This window comes from Chiloscyllium plagiosum, unplaced genomic scaffold (assembly GCF_037043375.1).
Source record: "Chiloscyllium plagiosum isolate Xiang-an unplaced genomic scaffold, Cpla_swu_hap1 HiC_scaffold_32, whole genome shotgun sequence".
NCBI classification, from domain to species: Eukaryota; Metazoa; Chordata; class Chondrichthyes; order Orectolobiformes; family Hemiscylliidae; genus Chiloscyllium; species Chiloscyllium plagiosum.
Window position 1 is genome coordinate 35,635,323 of NW_028270170.1, and position 12,987 is coordinate 35,648,309.

General features: G+C 40.3%; 1 protein-coding gene across 3 annotated transcripts in view; it reads right to left on the reverse strand.

Annotated features, from left to right (window-relative positions):
* The window catches only part of LOC122539987 (sodium channel protein type 4 subunit alpha-like), a 189,059-nt gene that overhangs the window by 116,617 nt on the left and 59,455 nt on the right, over positions 1-12,987 (reverse strand). For 2 of the 3 annotated variants that reach the window (XM_087977901.1, XM_087977899.1), the window contains one exon: positions 2,438-2,778. In XM_087977901.1, coding sequence (XP_087834027.1) covers positions 2,438-2,698 — 261 coding nt within the window. In that variant the 5' untranslated portion in view covers positions 2,699-2,778. Of the gene's footprint in view, positions 1-2,437; positions 2,779-8,455; positions 8,559-12,987 lie in introns of those variants that run through there. The other variant, XM_087977902.1, reaches the window with a different exon arrangement.

Below are 12,987 nucleotides of genomic sequence, written 5' to 3' on the forward strand. Positions count from 1 at the left end.
TCCTCACAAGGGTGACCTACTGGTCACGCTGCAATGAAACAGGCCACACCTACAGCAAGGTTCAGCCTAGCTGTACGTGACGTGAGGCCTGAGGGGGGTCTCGATTGGAGAGGGCTAGAAGGTCCACTGTGGGCTTTCCCAACTTAATTCTGATGGAGATGAGAAGATGGCAGGATTTAGCCACCTTCACACCCTACCTGAGGAAGTGCCTTTCTGGCCTCTTAGCTCAACAATATATAGAGCCAAAGATTCTGCCATCTGGTAAAGTTTGTCAGTTAACAAACATTACTATATTGATAGTAATGTTAATAATGCCCTACAGCATTATGTATTTGACTTGACAGTATTTGATTGGATGGATCAGGCCTCTTTAATGACTTTAATCTCTACTGCTACAGACATAAGGACAGCAATAATGTAATTGGGAATTGATTTGCCACTCATAAACATGTTAAATTAGATTTCTGATATTTTTATGCATGCAGATACGTATTGTCAGCCTGCCTTCCACCAAAGATAATTAGGATCTACAGTGTCAGAAAATCAAATGTGATTGCTCCATTCTTGTCTGTTGTGGTCTCAAAATTGACAGCTCAAAGTGATCTCTTCCCTATACTTTCAATGTCAGCTGCTAAGACCTCAATTTATAAAGCTCATCGAGAGCTCTTTCCTGTGTTACAACAAGGGTCTAGGCTGAAAGCACAGGGTAACACTGATGGCATTCAATTAAATACCTCACACTCACCGTTGCTGGGAGGGAATGTGCAGTGCAGAGTAGGGTATAACTAACCCTTCATAAAATTTGAAATTCTAGGTTAAAGCTTCTTTCCTGTTAGTGAAATGTCACAAGGGAGGAGAATCAGAGAAATCTTGGCCCGACTTGGAATTATTTTGCAAGACTTGGAAATCATCATTCACAGGATCAGTTCACTGATGTACCATTCAAGGGATGTAAAGTGTATGATTTAATGGCACAAAGTATCAAATCTCTACCTGAACAGCAAAGCCCAGGGTGAGCCTGCTATTGGTCCTTGGGCCTCATTTCCAACAAAGCAAGCAACTTATTGGGAGAAAAGGTAATCATTGCTGAGGATTGGGCCACTGCAATGCCCAGCTGATGACTTGGTTGGCTGTGTAATAGATCAAGAATGGGTGCTGAAGGCCTGATTTCTCTCAGTTTGAATGAGATCTAACACATCTAACTACTGGTTCAAGAGAAATGGGTAGAGCCTCTGATAGAGAGTGTTCATAATTCGCCTCAAAGCAGTCAAACTGGCAAAAAGATTGAGAGACTTCACCCATAAGCTATGTCCAATCCAAACAGAATGTCCACCAACATTTAAACAGGTTTAGAAGTCGTAGACTCTGCTCGTAAACTGGTCTCACTCCCAGGTTGGATTAATCATCATGTTGTGCTCCTGGTAATGTCTTCTGTTCGCTGCCATTCAAGGGAGGTCTTACAATTAAATTTTTTTAGCATAAGGCAATAATAGGTGAGTCGAAAGCATTTAAATACTAAAAAATAACCTTTACTTACTAAGCAATTAATTATTGTAAACCAATGCAACTTGTGAAAGTATTTGTACAGTTTGTTTAGTTATTTAAATACAGATTACTCACAGGCCACTCATAAAAATGTTAAACTAGATCATGGTAGCTTATATTTGTTCATATATTTGTTTTCAGCATCAGTTCATTACTGAAAAGTGAAATAAGCAATTACATTGTAAAGTCACGTCTGATTATACTGGCTTATATTTGTGACTATGCAACTAACATTCAGTGAAAAATTGAAACATATTGAAACCTCGGAAAGCCAGAACAATTTTGAGGACAATTTGTACCCTGGGGCCTGCCACAGTGGGCACCCACATCACCTGTTCCACTCACCCTTCCTCCCCTTAGCAGGTTACAATCCACCATTTTCCAAAACCCTTTCACTTCCAAATTTGATTCACGTCATCTTATATGAATAATAATTACCTTTCAATCCATTGGGACCATTTTAGAATGCTGGGTAGTTTGAAAGATCATAACTAATGTATCTCTGCAGCTACCTTTATTCAAACCTTTGGATATCGGCCATCAAGTTCAGGAAATTGGTTGGATTTTAGTCCCATTAGTTTCCCTAGCACCCTCTCTGTCCTAATATTAATTGCTTTATGATTTTCATTCTCATTAGGATAGTTCCTCACTATTTTTGATGTTTTTTTTTGTGTCATCAGAATCTCTAAAACAACAAATAAAATGGCAATTTTATCACAGCATATTTTTAAAAATAGAAATTACTGCCCTGGTTAACTCCTGAGGTGGCTGATAATTCACTCACAGGATTTAATTGCTATCAGTTAGCTTCTCATAATAAATTATGTCCATCTCCTTTTTACTTTCAACAGTTGAGGTTCCTGTGGAAGTAATGAATCTTTCTGGGACTTACTCTCTTTGAGCTATAAAATGGGTCTAATTCTTCCAGAGGTTCTGCAATTAAGTTTGAAGGGAGGTCTCCATAAATAAATGGCAAGGGTTTGCCAGCCTCCAGATCACTTTTGGGTTGGGGTTTGTCATCTTCATCTTCTACCGGTGGTTTTGTTGCCTTTTCAGCTTTTTCCTTAGCAATTCTTTTCTCAATTTCAGCCAAAGATTCTCTGGTGAATTTGCGTAAACTGTCAGGCCCCGGATGAGTGAGGAAACATGCCATCTTCTCATTCTGTAGCCCTTCAATCTGTGTCAATCAATCTCCTCAGCAAAACAGCTGTACTTCAGAAATAACAAATTAATCTGTGAAAAGGAAATCAGATATTTTGGTGACATAAGTATTACATACAGAAAATTGCACATTAATCAACAACGATACATAATGACCATAATGTTCCTAAGAATTGACTCAAAAAGAAATGCAGTGATTACAACAGTCATCAACGCATCACATTCAAGGTCTGCTGTGGAAAGTCTACTGACAATTTGTGTACAATATAAGGTCTAAAACCATCCCTGAAAAATACAGATACAAATTCAATAAACTACAAAAACTAATTTCCAATGTAATGGTAATCTGTGGAATTTTTCTGACCAACAGAGGATTTCCTTTTTATTTCATCTGTTTTATTAAACAACTAAAAAACATGACACATCCAGACTCAGTCTCCATGAAAATTGGCCAAAAAGAAAGAAACAAAAAATTTTGCAAGGCTATTCAGTGCTGATTAATATTTCCCAATCAATCATGAATTTGCAAATGACACAAAAATAGGTGGGATGGTAAATTGCAGTGAGGAAATAAGAACCTTACAATGGATACAGATAGGTTAGGAGAGTGGGCCAAAATGTGGTAGATGGAGTTTAACATAGATAAGTGTGAGGTCATGCATTTGGGTCGAAAAAATGGGAAGGTGGCTTGTGATTTTAATGGGAAAAGTCTTCAGGTGCTCCGGTGCAGAGGGATCTAGGTGTACTTGTTCATGAGTTACAGAAAACTAGCATGCAAGTACAGCAGATAATGAAGAAAGTGAATAAATGTTGGTTTTTTTGTTAAAGGAATGGAATATAAAGGCAAGGAAGTATTGTTGCAACTATACAAGTTATTGGTGAGACCGCACCTGGAGTATTGTGCACAGTTTTGGTCCCCTTATCTGAGGGAAGATGTAATGGCAGTGGAGGTTCATTAGATTGATCCTCGAGATGAGGGGTTTGTTGAATGAAGAGAGGTTGAACAGATTCACAGAATCCCTAGAGTGTGGAAACAGGCCATTTGGCCCAACAAATCTACACCGATCCTCTGAAGAGTAACCCACCCAGACCCATTCCCCTACCATATTACTCTACATTTCCCCTGATTAACACACCTAACCTATACACCCCTGAACACTATGGGCAACTTAGCATAGCCAATTCACCTAACTTGCACATCTTTGGACTGTGGGAGGAAACTGAAGCACCCAGAGGAAATCCTTGCAGACACAGAAAATGAGCAACACCACACAGTCGCCCGAGGCTGGAATCACACCTCGGTCCCCAGCGCTGTGAGGCAGCAGTGCTAACTACTGAGCCACCGTAGTTTAGCCCTGGAATTTAGAAGAATGAGGGGCGATCAAATCGAGGTATTCAAGTTGATAAAAGATGTGGATAAAATAGACGTGAAATGGATGCTTCATCTTGTGAGGCATTCGAGGATGAGAGGTCATAGTCTTAGGCTAAGGTGTAGCAAATTTAAAACAGAGTTGAGGAGAAACTACTTCTCCCAAAGGATTGTGAATCTGTGGAATTTGTTACCCCAAAGTGCAGTGGATACTGGGACAGTGAGTAAGTTTAAGGAGGAGCTAGACAGATTTTTAATTGGTAATGGTTTGAAGGGATATGGAGAGAAAGCAGGAAAATGGGGGTGAGGAGTATATTAGCCATGATCAAATGGCGGAGCAGGCTCAATGGGCTGAATGGCCTAATTCTGCTCCTATATCTTATGAACAAACTTACATTTTTATATGAGTTGTTAGAGAATGCTTGTTGGATCTCATTAAAAATGATATTTGTTTTAAAGGAAAATTACAAAACTGATACTTGAGGAACATGCTAACATATTAGGAGAAAATTATTGCAGATGCTGGAATCTGTTCTGAAAACAAAAATTCCTGGAGATCACAGCAGGTCAGGCAGCATCTGTGCAGAGACAGCAATCTAACGTTCGAATCGAGATGACTCTTCATCAGAGCTAATATATTAGTTTGCCTCTAATGTCTGTGGTGTAAATGAGGAGTGCTTGATTCGTGTTGGGAGCAGAAATGGTTACAAACTATAAAATAGTGAAAAGTATCACACCTCATTTGCTGTCTCAGATATAGTATCTCATCACACTATTGAAAGAACAATATGAGAGACTCCCAGTGTGCTGGCCTATATTTATTTCCCAATGAGAAGTCACTAAAATAAATTATTTGGTCACTTTGCAAAGGCTTTGTAGTGATTTTATTGTCACTCATGCAATAACTCATTAGCTTTCTGTGTGCTAATTGAATACATAATTGTTAGATGACAATAGCAATCACACCTCAGAAGTGCTTAAAATCTTGTGAAGCTTTAGGAAGTCCTGACATTGTGAAATGTGTTTTACATAAATGCAAGTTCTTTTTGTTATAGAATCACAGAGTAGGCCTACACTTGCAGGAGGAGTTGGCGTCTGCTGGGAGATGTAAAGAGGGCATTGAGAAGACTAAATTCATGAAGAGCAGGATTTCCATTTCTAAGTCACAGGATGCCCTAGCTTCTACAGTTGATGACCAAATTGTTTGATTGTCAGCTCCATCAGGGCAGGCAGTGCCAGAGCTCTGTAATCAGTACTGATGGGATGGCAGGCAAGACCATGAATGAAACACCAAATGTAGGTAAGTCAGGGTTGCTGTCAAGGTATGGTTTTGCCAGCCTGGTGTGGGGATGAGGAGGGTGGAGAGGTTGGTTTTTAAGTAGATGAGAGTAAGAAGAAAGTGGGATACTGTCCTCTGGGGGGGGGGAACAGCCCCACTAGAAAAGTGTACCCTCCGAAGATAGTAGGCCCTTCCTTCCAGTTTTAAGCAGCTTTTAAAAAATGAATAGTCTTAAGCCTGCATCAACCATATTTTTAGTATAGATAGGGTAATATTAAGGTCAGTTGACTTTTTAACAAGCTAAATTGACCCTTACTTAATGGTTTACATTATTGGACTGCAATGTTGGTATTTGCCCACACTCTGCAATATGAGGTTGATGGGCATTTGATGGGGAAGGTGGTAGGCTGGGCACCTGCCCTATTTTACATATATCCCCCTCCCCACAAACCACACCTGGTAGGGGCACGTAACGTCCAGCCCATTGTTATGGTACAGAGAGAGAGGCCTTTCAGCCCATAGCACTTGCATTGACCTTGTGAATGAGTAATACATCTTCAGGCAATCCCCTGCCTTCTCTTACTATCCCTGCAAATTTTCCTTTTCAAATAACAATATAATTCTCTTTGAATTGCCTTGATTGAATCTCTCCACCGCACTCTGTGTCTGCACATACTAATCTTAGCACTCGCTACATATAAAAGCTGCTCCTCCTGTCTTCATTTTTTTTGTCAATTAATATACACCTGTTCGTGCTCATTCTTGACCCTTCCACCAATGGGAATGCTTTCTGTCTGTCTAGACTCCTCGTGGTTTTTAATGTCTCCATCAAATCTCCTGTCAACTTTCTCTTCCCCAAAGAAATCACCTTTGCCAAATAAAAATCTCTCTGCAAGATTTGTGAAGGTTTGTAGCTCAAGTTGAGGTTTAGGGTGTAGGTTTGCTCGCTGAGCTGTAGGTTTGATATCCAGACGTTTCATTACCTGGCTAGGTAACATCATCAGTGGCGACTTCCAAGTGAAGCGAAGCTGTTGTCTCCTGCTTTCTATTTATATCTTTCTCCTGGATGGGGTTCCTGGGGTTTGTGGTGATATCATTTCCTGTTCGTTTTCTGAGGGGTAGATAGATGGCATCCAGATCTATGTGTTTGTTTATGGCGTTGTGGTTGGAGTGCCAGGCCTCTAGGAATTCTCTGGCATGTCTTTGCTTAGCCTGTCCCAGGATAGATGTGTTGTCCCAGTCGAAATGGTGGTTTTTTTCATCCGTGTGTAGGGCTACGAGGGAGAGTGGGTTGTGTCTTTTTGTGGCTAGCTGATGTTCGTGTATCCTGGTGGCTAACTTTCTTCCTGTTTGTCCTACATAGTGTTTGTGGCAGTCCTTGCATGGAATTTTGTAGATGATGTTGGTTTTGTCCATGGGTTGTACTGGGTCTTTTAAGTTTGTTAGTTTTTGTTTGAGAGTGTTGGTGGGTTTGTGTGGTATGAGGATTCCGAGGGGTCTTAGTAGTCTGGCTGTCATTTCTGAAACTTCTTTGATGTATGGTAAGGTGTTGAGGGTTTCTGGCTGTGTTTGGTCTGTTTGTCGTGCTTTATCCTGGGACAGGCTAAGCAAAGACATGCCAGAGAATTCCTAGTGGCCTGGCACTCCAACCACAACGCCATAAACAAACACATGAATCTAGATGCCATCTGTCAACCCCTCAGAAAACAAACAGGAAATGGCATCACCACAAACTCCAGGAACCCCATCCAGGAGAAAGGTATAAATAGAAAGCAAGAGACAACAGCTTCGCTTCACTTGGAGGTCGCCACTGATGATGTTACCTAGCCAGGTAATGAAACGTCTGTATATCAAACCTATAGCTCAGCGAGCAAACCTACACCCTAAAAATCTCTCTATCTCAAATTCTGAGATTTTCAGTTAAATCCCAGGCTCAGTAGATTTCTGGGAGAAAGAATTCTAGATTTCCAGCACATTTTGTGTCAAAAACTGTAATCTGTCATTACCCCGAAACATCAAGTTCTCATTTTAACATTAACCCCTTGCTGCAATCCCTCAACAGAGCGAAAAGTGTGACCATGTACCTACCTTTGCAATTTATTTTAGTAATTTTGAATACCTCATTTCGATCACTCCATGAACTACTACACTTAAAGGCTTACAAGATTAGTTTCAGTAATCGATTATAATGATCCCTGGAATGGTAGGTCTAACATAGGAGGAATGGCTGAGGATCCTGGGATTGTATTCATTGGAGTTTAGAAGATTAAGGGGAGATCTAATAGAAACTTACAAGATAATACATGGCTTGGAAAGGACGCTAGGAAATTGTTTCCGTTAGGCGAGGAGACTAGGACCCGTGGGGGCAAATTTAGAACAGAAATTTAGAATTAGAGGGGGCAAATTTAGAACAGAAATGCGGAGACATTTCTTCAGCCAGAGAGTGGTGAGCCTGTGGAAGTCATTGCCGCGGAGTGCAGTGGAGGCCGGGACGCTAAATGTCTTCAAGGCAGAGATTGATAAATTCTTGATATCACAAGGAATTAAGGGCTACGGGGAAAATGCGGGTAAGTGGAGTTGAAATGCCCATCAGCCATGATTGAATGGCGGAGTAGACTCAATGGGCCGAATGGCCTTACTTTCACTCCTATGTCTTTTGGTCTTATAATTTAACCCTTTTCAGCCATTATCATTCTAATGGGCCAACATTGTGATCCCTCCAATATATTCCCTTATATGCATTGGCAAGTTCTAAACACAATACTGTTGATAATAAAATCAGAAAATGCCAAAGAAACTCAGCATCATTTGCAGATGAGAGAGAAATAAAGTTAATGCTTCAAGTCCAATATGGCCTTTTCCTCAGAACATTACTTTAGTTATATTCCAGCCATAACTGCTACTCTGTTGTACACACAAAAGTTCCATCACATGCTATTCTCCAAATGAAAGAAAATAATCAGTTGCCTGGATATTGTCTTTCTACGTTAGCTCTGAGTTTGTGCTCTCAATGCTGGCTCAATGGAAATTAATTTTCTTAGTTTTATATATATAATTGAAATGATATTTATGACTTAAATTTATCCAGTGATCCTTTATACCTGTATTGCAGTAAACAATTCATTTGTAAATAATCTTTGAGAGGCTGGGAGTATAGCGAGGACACTGTTCTTCATAAGACATGTAATATCGAAGATTCCGCTGCTTTGGGTGGGCCTTATAATCTAATAAGAAGATAGTGCAGTTAGAAATCCCAATCAAATGCACCAGTTAAGCCAATGGATGATCTGAAGAAATTTGGCTCTTCAAGCTCGAAAACGTGGCTTCTAAGCAGATAATCCAACTTAAGATACAAAGATAAGATACAAAGATACTTAAGATACAAAGCAGCAAACCATATGGGCAACAGAAGTCTGGAAACCAACCTCAAACTAATCAGTGACAGCAAGCTCAATGGAGCACGCTTTCAAACTGTGTTTTTACACAGACACATCAGGCCATGGAGCAGATTTCTAGTCGTGGTAGTCAAGAGCAAAACATAGTTGTTATTGACCCTGCATTGGATTCCGAACTTAGGGTTCGAATCTCATTTGAGGACTTGATTTTTCTTTGATTTCATTTAATTTATTATTGTCACATTATCTAAGTACAGTGAAAAGTTTTGTTTTGCAAACAGTACAGCAGATCTTACCATAGTAAAATCATTGGGTAATCGAACAGAGCGTGGAATACAAAGTTATGGCTGCAAAGAAGGTGCACAAAGAGCAAGGTCAACATTTAGATTTGAAATTTGAGAGTCAGCAATCTAACAACAGCTGTTCTTGAACCTGTTGGCATGTGTGTTTAAGCTTTTGTATCTTCTGCCTGATCGAAGAAACTGGAAGAGATTATAACCAAGGTGGAAGGGGTCTTTGATAATATTGGTTGCCTTTCCGAGGCATTCAGAAGTGCAGATGGAGTCAATGGATGGAAGGTTGGCTTGTGTGATGGACTGAGCTCTGTTCACAACTCTCCACGGTTTCTTACAGTCCTGAGCAGAGCAGTTGCTGTAGCACATTACTCAGCCAAACAGGTGGATTATCCCTGGAAATTCCTGCAATATGGGAAAAGTACAATTGGGAGAGCCTCCTGGTTAGCCATGCTCGATACAGAGTGACAACCATCAAAATACAGTCTCTGGCGACATACTTGTGACCCGTTCTAGAAAGAACTTTGTCTTGAAACAGATGTAAGGTGCTTTGTCTACTTGATGAACCGTGAGGCACCAGAACAGTAAAGAAGAAAACCAAAGAAGTGGAGAGCAAACTTGGGGAAAAACATTGGATATCATAAAGGGGGAGCAGTGTTCTGGTTATGCTGTTTGAGTGACTGAAGATACAGCTGGAAAACCGCACACTTTGTCAGAGCTTTGTAAAGTGTTCCCTTTTTACACTGATAGTACTTACAAATTGTCAGGATGAATGCAAAATGAAAAGCTTTTCTCAGATCAGGTCGTGTTCCACCAAATGGGTATTTGTATTAAGAAATTTTGGAAGACTCTCCTGATGTGTTTCTATTGTATTAATGTTGTGACAGCAGTTACTTCTCAAATGTGTTTTGTTTTTTGCGTTTTGAGAAGCACTTGCCTACTTTTCAAACCTGCAGTTACACCAGCTTCTGTTGATGACAGTACATTTGTCTCTGAGCCTGGGAAAGCAGTATCCATTTCTACGCAACAATTAATGGGGCATTTCACAGCTGCCAGTACGTTAATAAAAGACTGCCTTCATATGGAGCCAAGGATCTAAATATGCAAACTAATCCCCTGCCTAACTCATGAAATACAAAAGGAAAACAAAATATGGAAATTACATGAAAAGGGCAGAGAACTGGTAAGGTCATATGCGAATAAGGTAATGAATAACTCCATGATACATGTTTAGAAGCTAATGAAAAGAAGTTTGTTCAATAATTTCTCACAAAAACCACATTCTTTATTTTATCTATTTTCAAGATGGCAGATAATCAACTCCAGTATTTGTATACCACTTGTCACCACTTCAGAAAATCCAAAGCACTTTTTTGGAAGTGGTCAAGTAGAGAAAGCTATAAAATTGTGCACACAGTAAGCTCTCCCTGAGCATCAATAAGATAAAATGAGAAAACGTCCATTCCAATGGTGATGGATGAATCAAAAATGTTGAGCAGGTTACTCTCCTGTGCTTTGTTGAGGAGCGTTATATTTTTCATATGCACCTGAGAAGGTAAACAGTTCTTTGATTTAACATCTATCTAAAAGGTACAATATTCCTTCATTACCACATTGAACTATTTGTCTTTATTACACAACCAAATCTTGAGAGCAACTTGAACCCCAAAACCTTCTAACTTAGGGGCAAGAGTATGATCACTGCCAAGATTGATATGACTCCAGTTGTATTGTGTGGTTTATCTATACCAGAGAATCATTTTAAGAGACAATTCTATAATATGGCGCAATGACACCAGGGATGAAAGTTTTACCATCCCTACGGAGGGCAATGTCAATGTAATGTCAGGCAGAATGGCCAGAGTTTCAAAACTGCCATCGGATCTCCCATAGCCATCACCTTGACAGATTTGGTGGAACCTGAAATATGCACAAATATTAATGTCAGGACTTCTGTGTTGCTACCTACCCCAATATGCTATTTCCTGGATTTAAAACTTTCCTGTGAGGTCGGTGGTTTTCTTAAACCTCTATAAATCATATTATGTCAGTAGATTCATGAACCATGAATACTGCATGTTTTTGGAGTCAGGAAGGTTTTGCTTGGTTCAGATAAATTGTCAACATCACATGCTGTATGATCATTTAAAAATGTTTCTAGTGTAGCTTTTGACGAGAAGGCTTTGTTCTGGCAATTTCCCTGGTCCATATGCACCAACCAACCTCACCTTCCTGTAGCCATCCATTTCAGCTACTCCTCCCAACACCCCCCAAACCCTCTGCACACACACCAAGATATGTCCATTCCGAGCCTCCTGCACTGCCTAAATAAGGCCACCCACAAACTGGAGGAGGAACACCTCACCTTCCACCTCGGGAGCCTACAACCACATGGCCTCAAACATTGAATTCACTAGCTTCCAAAGACCCCTCCCCCCATCCCAGCCCAGATCCCACCCTCCAACTTGGCTCTGCCCTCTTGACCTGACATACCTGTCCATCTTACTTCCCACCTATCCACTCCATACTTCCCAATGATCTATCACAATCACCTCCAACCTTCAACCCTCCCCCCCCCCTTCTATTGCCATCCCAAATACCTTTCCCCAAGCCCCCTCCACCCCATTTATTTCTCAGGCCCCTTCTCCCTCCCCGGTTCTGATGGAACATTAAACCCAAAATGTCAACTCTCTTGCTCCTCAGATGCTGCCTGACCTGCTGTGCTTTTCTCAGTCCCACACTTGATCGACTGACTTCTCCAACATCTGCATTCTCACTATCTCCCTTTTTTCTAAACAGGTCAGTATTCACTAAATTGACCAACATTGTGAACGTGTTCTAATGAATTAGAATACTTTAACTACTGAATTGGTTTCTCTTCTAAATTCAACAGTATTTAGATTAAAATCTTAAGTGTGTCATTTATAGCTTTTGCTTTAATCTTTACACTGATTCACTGTCAAGGCATCCGTTCAGTGTTTTGAGCAGTATGCTGGTTCACCAATCTGTTCAGATTACTTCAAAGGTTTTTATATATTCAACTCTACAGACATTTTCTATTCATCTGATATGGAATCTCAGTATTTAAACTTCAGATTTAAATCCCTGATGGATCAATTCAGTTCAGGACACTGCTCCCATGGGCACTGAGAGCTTTTGTTTTGATTTGCATTTTTATGAGCAGTTAATAGCATTATCTTATTTTGTTGAGGTTTTTGAGTGACCTTTTGTTTATTTTGGCAGTTTTATGAGCACTTAAGTTGAATTATTTTTCTCAAGTGTGCTTTGAATTTTAATGTTTCAATGAGAGTTTCACAAGCATATCAAAGACTACCCAATGTTGTGTGTCAGTGCCTATGGCCACTATGGAGAGGATAAGGGTGTTTACAAAGCAAGGGAAAGTTGGCCCAACACGCAGTCAGTATTGGGCCAATTCCCCGGTGAATGAAGACAGGCTTCAGGCAGAAGCCCTGATAACTTATCATGGAAATAGTGTAGTCAGGAATTGGTGCAGGTCTACAAGATCAGAAAATGGCTCGACTCATGACTCTCACCTTGAAGGGCAAGATTCAGGCCCAGTTCCATGCTTCAACATGGCCACAGTACACAAGATTATGAGTTCACAGTTTGGTTTGTCAGTTAATGTCTTTGAATTAGGAGATGAAAAACATATTATATCTTTCAGCATCTCAGGCTATCGCGAAGCAGTTTATAGCCAATGACAGACTTTTCTGAGTTTAGTCATCATTGTAATCAGGGAATCATGCCAGACAGGATTTATAAGCAGCAGTATGATAACGGCCAGATAATTTATATCAATTATGATGGAGGGAGAAATATTGGTCAGCGTACTGCTCCAACTCCCTTACCCTTCGAGTGGCCCAGGAAGAGGCAATTGGCTAAAAAGTGCCATAGTACATTGGCAGAACATGCCAACTAGCCAAT